Below are 7696 nucleotides of genomic sequence, written 5' to 3'. Positions count from 1 at the left end.
TTCCTTTTATTTCTAGTCTTTAAGTTACTGTGTGTGTGTGTGTGTGTGTGTGTTTAGAGATATGTGTCTTTATCTTTGTTGGAAGGAAAAATGAAGTGGTTTTGCCAAAACACAACATAAAAGTACCTATGCATGTATAATAATACTTAGCTCTCTTTTTAGTGACCCATCATTGATTTTCCTTTTAAAAACCAAATAATTTTTTTCTCATTTTAACATGATTTCCTATCTCCTAAATTTCCTTCTTTAAAAAAAAAGGTTTAAGAGATAACTTTACTAAATTCCATGATCATTTTAACATGATTTCCTGTCTCCTAAATTTCCTTCTTTAAAAAAAAGGTATAAGAGATAACTTTACTAAATTCCATGAAAAAAAAGAATTTTTAATTGTAATGTTATTCATGTGGTAGCTGATTTATTTACTTGTCAATCAGCCCTTGTTTTTCATTTTTACCAGCCATTGTATCGCGATGCCTGGGACAAAGAGAAGGCTAATGTGAATGTGCCAGCCGACACTCCAGGGATGCTGCAGTCCAAGATCAACGCCCTGCAGATCAGCAACGTAAGGCACTACACACCCATGTGCTTTATACAATGCTTTCTGCCTAACTGAACCTTTAGGCAGTATGCTCTGAAAAGTATTTATAAAAGACAGTTACCTACCATTCCTTTTATTTCTAGTCTTTAAGTTACTGTGTGTGTGTGTGTGTGTGTGTGTTTAGAGATATGTGTCTTTATCTTTGTTGGAAGGAAAAATGAAGTGGTTTTGCCAAAACACAACATAAAAGTACCTATGCATGTATAATAATACTTAGCTCTCTTTTTAGTGACCCATCATTGATTTTCCTTTTAAAAACCAAATAATTTTTTTCTCATTTTAACATGATTTCCTATCTCCTAAATTTCCTTCTTTAAAAAAAAAGGTTTAAGAGATAACTTTACTAAATTCCATGAAAAAATGATTGGAACATAAGTTCAATATGAAACCAGCCTATGAAGCTCTAGGGGAGATTAGTTTTCAGTATAACTGTTAGCATGTTGCTCAGTAACTCCCTCTTCAGGCTGACTGTAGCATTGCACTCTCCAATTGCAGAAACACTACCAGCAAGCTTGGGAAGATGTCAAGTCGACCGGCTATGACCTGCGAGCAGATGCCATTGGGATCCAGCATGCCAAGGCTTCCAGGGATATTGCCAGTGATGTAAGAGCTCCTCCTTGCCCAGCTTTGACAAACACTAGTGGACACACAGGGGGTTAATGCCATACTAATCTTTAACTTATTTCCCCAGGAATTATACTTAAGTGAAGGTCATTGTTATTAGTGTCTTGTTTTAAAATCCCAAATTTAAGAACAACTTTACAACAATTTGATGATCTTCATGCATCCCTGCTGAGTTCTGCTCTTGTTCTTATGTTTAAGCACAGATTTTTATTTTATTTTCAATATCTTCTCAGTATAAGCTAATTTACTAGCACTTAGAGATTTATAGGTGCAAAGAATTCTGTTGTTTCTCAAAGTGATATATTATGCAACACATAAACAAGCATTTTTAAAAATGGTTATATATGTGTTTCAATGTGTGCTAGAAATAATACTGATTTTATCCCATTTAGATAGAATTATAAATTTTAAAGTAACAATTTAAGTAAGTTTACACTTAAAAAATAAATTTATTTAAACAAAGGATCAAATTGACTTAAAGTATGAAGTACATTTGGTACATGTTTGTGACAAAACATGTGAGGGTGCCAAACCTTGACTGGAGTTTGGGAAACACTGGACAAGCCTGTATTGGAGGATAACCTAGAAGCACACTTCTTGCCTAGAGGTGCTTGTAGTGCCCCAAAAATAGGAATCTAAGGGAATGGAGCTATTTTGAACTGAATGTCTAGACATATTGAACTTGGAAAAACAACTCTTCTTTCTTCTGCTCACACCCAACAGTATCTGTATAAGACTGCTTATGAGAAACAGAAAGGCCACTATATTGGATGTCGCAATGCCAAGGAAGACCCTAAACTGGCTTGGGCAGCAAATGTATTAAAGATGCAGAATGACAGGCTGTACAAAAAGGCCTACAATGACCACAAGGCGAAGATCTCCATCCCGGGGGACATGGTGTCCATCAGCACTGCCAAAGAAGGCCAGGCATTAGCAAGCAACGTGGACTATCGCCAGTACCTGCACCAGTGGTCTTGCTTTCCTGACCAGAACGATGTGATCCACGCCAGGAGGGCGTACGACCTGCAGAGTGATGTAAGTGTGTGCCTGGGAGTGTGTGATGGAAGGGAGCACCAAGGCAGGTGCCTGAGGGGTGAGCTGTCCCCGGGAAGGAAGCCTTCCACAGCTCTGCCTGACCACTCCTTCCAGTGCGTGGGAAAATACAACTCCCCCTGCATAAGCACTTCCCTTGAGTATTTTACCAAGCTTATTAAGTGTCTACCCTCCTGCTGGGTTTATTCAGAAAGTTTTCATTTTTGTTGTTAAGTTTTTATTTTCATAATTTTTCTATAGACTTGTGAACATGTGCAGTGTTTGTAGTTTATTAAGGACTGTCCTGGTCCTTCAACTATGCATTGAAGAAGGGCAGGCTATGTTTCTTAAAATTAATTTCAAAGGTTAGCAGCATGCTTCAGACTCACTGGTTTTCCTTAACTTGGTGTTCTTCACAGCCTGGTGTTTCATTAATTTACCTGAAGTGCTTTTAGATTTACTCATATTTTGTGCCCATTCAATGTTTGGGAAATGATGGATTCCCTCGGACTATTTATTTTTTCTATAGAAGGGATACCTTTTAAAAAAAAATTATGTGAACTTGTTTCCCCTAAGCTTCAAAAGATGCTTTCCCATAATGAATGAGTTTCCTGTGGGATGTACGCCCATCACTTGATATGAATTGCCATCTGGTGAATGTTAGCCGTTTTCTCAAGAAAGGCAGTCTGTTCACTAACCTGACCTTCATTAGTGAACCGAGGTGTGTACAGCAATCAAGTTCTTAGAGAATGAGGGAGGGAAATTTAAAAATGTCTATGTAATCTTCTTTGAGGATCCTTTCTTCTGAATTCTGGATATGTCACTCTTCATGTAGGAAGAAAATTTCCTACCTTTTTCACTCCTCTTACTACCTTTTTAGCCTAGTATTTGTATCTTATTACCTAGTTATTAAAATATCATTTCTGAAGAACACCATGGTTTTTTATAAAGCTAATAACTGGTGTTTAGCATAAAGCAATTTGATATGGTTTACCACTTACCTATGTCTGGGGAAACAGATTTAGATAATCAAGAAAATAAAAATCCCAATTCAAAGAGAGGTGCTTGCTATCTTGGAAAAAAATACAATTGAGATCAGAATTGTGAAGCTAGGGTAGGGATTGCATTCTTAATTGTCTTTTTAAAATATTAGACACATTATGTGCCAAGTGTTGGGCTAGGCACTAAAGATACAATTGTAAATAAAGAATAAATGAGACCAAGTTCCTGGCTTTAGGAATTCACATCGATAACAAAGAAATAGGTGCTAATTGGAGAATATCAGCAAATGGTGAGATGGCGGAGGAGTGATCTCTGGCTCTATGAGAGGTGGGAAAGCTTATCTAAGGAAGCGCTGATTTAGTGGCTCTGAAGGGACAGTAGGAGGTGGCTCTGAGGAGGACACAGAGGATGTTCCTGCAGACTGAGCAACATATGCAAAGGGGGCCGTATGCAAACCACAACTGAAAGAAGGCCGGTGCGGTCAGAGTGCACAGGTCGAAGGGAAGCACCGTAAGATGAGGCTGGGAGAACAGTCGGGGCTGGTGCCAGGTCAGCCCTTGCCTTCTAGTCCATGTTAGGGATTTTGATCTTTATCCTAGGACCAATGGGAAGTCACAAAATGAGGGGATGTGGTGACAGCAGATATGAATTTCGAACTTTGAAAAGATCATTCTGGTTGCTTTGTAGAGGACTTACTAAAGAGCCCATTATTATTGCTTTAAATTCCACATTGACTAGTAGGATGATTATCTAATGTTATTCAAAAATTGGGCATGCGTCCCCCAAACAGAGAGCTCTTTCTACATCTTTCTGCTTTTTAAAATGTGCACATGCACCCAAACTTGGACCCCCTGCCACAGGGGAAAGGCAGAACAAAGCACTACTGTGTGTGTGAGAAGTTATGTTTGTCAGGAGAGTATTCATTTTTTATTACTGTTTGTGGAAGATAAAATGTAACATACAAAAGTGCTTGCCTATTTTACTAATTTTTTTTAAAAGCCCATTTCTAGCAGACTGTTTTCTTTCCCAGGCTATCTACAAGGCTGACTTGGAGTGGCTGCGTGGCATTGGCTGGATGCCGGATGGGTCTCCCGAAGTACTGAGAGTCAAAAACGCCCAGGAGATCCTACGAGACAGTGTCTACCGGACACCGGTGGTGAATCTCAAGTACACAAGCATCGTCGACACACCGGAAGTTGTCCTTGCTAAGTCAAATGCTGAAAATATTAGTATTGTAGGTACCATTTTCTCTATAATAAAATTAGGTTAGTGTTATAAGTAAATGAAATCATTGCCCGGGCGAGGCTCCTCCCTCACATCAATGTTTCTCTCTGTCTTTCCCCTCTCTTCCACTCTCCCTAAAAATCAATGGAAAAATGTCCTCTGTTTGATTTTGAGAATTACAAAAACAAACAAAGAAATCATTAACCTAGTAATCTAATAAACATAATATTGATGATGGCAAATATTTTAATAAGTAATGTTGACAGAGTTGCTTTATTATTTACTTTCTAACTTTAAACAGAAACTCAAAGTATTAATAAAAGGTATTAATACAGTAATACAGATTTTATATCAAATTTGAGTAATCTATGTGAAAAGACTCCTCTAGATATAAAAATGTTTTGCATCAGAAAAATTAAAAGTTGTGCATTGGAACTAGCCAAGTTACAAATTATGAAGTAACTTTTTTATTATTGGTTCTTTCCATAGCCAAAGTACAGAGAAGTTTGGGACAAGGATAAAACGTCGATCCACATAATGCCAGACACTCCAGAAATTAACCTCGCCAGAGCCAATGCTCTCAACGTGAGCAATGTAAGTATTGCAACAGACTCCATTTTGTTTAGAACGTCATCGAGTTGGTGCTACAATATCACCAGTGGAACTCTTCATAGTCAAAGGAGAGAAGATTGGTGGAGGCAAGAAAGCCTCCTCACCATCAGTCCGGGACCAGGAGTGAAATATGAGAATTCTTTGCAAAACTCTACAAATTAATTTTAAAATTGGGACTATGGGCATTTTCTAGGAAATTACAAATTACCAAAATTGACCGCAGAAAAAGAATAAAAACATATAGCAAGAAATTGAGAGGGTTATTAAGGACGTTACATTCTCCTCTCAAATGCCATGGTCACTCAGATGATTTTACAGAAGAATTCTTTCAAAACATTAAGGAAAAAAAAAAGACTACGATAGAGTCCAATGAAAGAAAAAACACCATTACAGTTACCAAAACTTGTCCAAATAGTTTCACAAATGGAAACTAGACCAATGATAATGAGGAAGATCTTAAGTAAAATATTAATAAATCAAATTGGATATAAATACATGACACAAACAGCTAAGGATCATACAGGAATTCCAAGAGGATTCTATTTTCAGAAACTTAATAATGTGATAGAACAAAAGGGAATAATCATATGCTTCTTTAATAAGATTTGGAAATGCACGCAACAAAATTCAGTATCTGTTCTCATTTTCTAAAATCAAGTCATAGAAAAATAAGAATAAATGAGTATTTTCTTGATGTGACTGCAAGAATAAATCTCAAATCCAAGGCCAGTAACTAAACTTCTCATTCAAGTCAGGAGTAAAACAAGAATGCCCACTAACATTGCCAAGGTGCTGAAAGTTCTAGCTGAGTAAGCCTCTTCATTCAAGCCAAAATAATTGAATAAGAGTAAGAATAAGAGATAAATTTTGGAAAGAAAAAATTTCAAAGTTATTATTATTTGCATAATAAATCATTATATGCCTGGGAGAAGCAAGAACATCAACTTAAAAATCTATTAGATAAAATGAGAGAATTTAGTTATGTGGTTAACATAATGCAGCAATGTTCAAGAAGGTACCACCTTCATGGAACTCAGAGGTTTCTCATGTGTAGAACAAGCATAACCTTAGAAGAAGGATACTTCCTTAGTGCAACTCACCATAGATTGAAACTTTGCATCTTTCAAAAAGTAATACATCTTTATGAGAGAAGGAACCTGCCAGGCAAAGATTCCTCACCACGTGCCCAACTGTGTGCCCTCAACTCTATTATAATGAGCCACTTGAGAGCTAATTTTTTCCAAGGCTTGGGAAAAAAAATAAAATTTTAGGGCCCTGATACTTTTGCGGGGAGGGGAGGACCAGAATCAGTATTTTGTGCAGTGTTTCCTTGTCAAGTGACTGTGTGGAGAGGCAGCTCTTCATTTGAGCACGGCCTCCTCAGCTCTCTGGTTTGATCCAGAGGCATCTTTGGCAGGAATTTTCTCGAAAGTTTCATGTGGTCTTGTTTGCATGATGAATTTCCCAGCTGGATATGATGATATAAGCAAGACTAATATTTGAAAATATGCCAAAAATGAAGTTATTAACTTTAGATATTTACATATTAATGAGAATGGCTTATATTTGGGAAGATATCAAACATCCCATTTGCATGTCAACCAAAATGTGCATTTTCTTTACACATGGTGTCACCATTATTATAACTTTATAAAATTCACTATTTAAAACTCTTTCCATCATTTAGAAAGCACAATGTTCTTAGAATATTTGTATACAATTTTATAGGTAACCAAGCAAATTCATGTTAAATTGACTCATTTAATCTTCAAATTAGCCACATGAGTAAAATATGGTTATTTTGTTTTATCAAATAGGAAAGTTGAAACTTAAAATGATTAAGGAATTTTCTAATGTTTTCAAAGTTAGTAGATGAGGAAGTTTGGTCTCAAGCCAGATTTATTTTTAAGTCAAATAAAAAAATACATTTGACCCTATAAGCAAACAAAAATAAAGAAATAAAGACATGATGTAACAAGATGAAATAAATAAAAAACAAAAATAATTTAAAATAATATAATGACAAGTTTGCATTGAATATTCTCTAGTATAATACATTTAAATGTGGAGAATACTTTTTCCTTTTTTTTTCTTTATTGATTAGGGTACTACATATGTGTCCTTATCTCCCCATTGCCCCCAATACTTTTTCTTGTGCACAGAAAATAAGCTTATTATTAAAATAGGACCACCCAGATTCATACAAAAACTTGAATGAAAATTCCTATAAAATATATCCATACAAAGACAAAATTTATCTGAGCACTCATATTTCAGATATGCAAAGGCCATGAAATTATCAATAATTGAAATTCACCTCTCCTTTCTTTACTATTCAAGATCCATACTGATTGGTATGTTTTCTAAATTATACATTGAAATTACTGTTATTTCTGAGTCTTTGTGACATTGTCAATATAGACTGTGCCTATTTAAACATGAACATATGTTTTTAAATTTCTCTGTAACGAACTATAGAAATGATCCCTGAAAGTATAGTCTTTATAAAGTCATCTGTAAACCAGTCCATCTCTTAATTAACTTCTCTTTACAAACAAAAAGACAGTACATTTTTCTTTAAAAATGGCTGTTAATCCAATTGCA

General features: G+C 35.8%; 1 protein-coding gene across 1 annotated transcript in view; it reads left to right on the top strand.

The window, feature by feature from the left end:
- NEB (nebulin) overlaps positions 1 to 7696 on the top strand; it is a 198617-nt gene that overhangs the window by 118192 nt on the left and 72729 nt on the right. The window contains 5 exon segments of the mRNA XM_015559803.1: positions 458 to 562; positions 1094 to 1201; positions 1946 to 2257; positions 4287 to 4490; positions 4970 to 5074. Coding sequence (XP_015415289.1) covers positions 458 to 562; positions 1094 to 1201; positions 1946 to 2257; positions 4287 to 4490; positions 4970 to 5074 — 834 coding nt within the window.

This window comes from Myotis davidii, unplaced genomic scaffold (assembly GCF_000327345.1).
Source record: "Myotis davidii unplaced genomic scaffold, ASM32734v1 scaffold753, whole genome shotgun sequence".
In the NCBI taxonomy this organism is placed as follows: domain Eukaryota; kingdom Metazoa; phylum Chordata; class Mammalia; order Chiroptera; family Vespertilionidae; genus Myotis; species Myotis davidii.
Note: the sequence above shows the minus strand (reverse complement) of the source record. Positions and strands in the feature narration are given on the sequence as shown.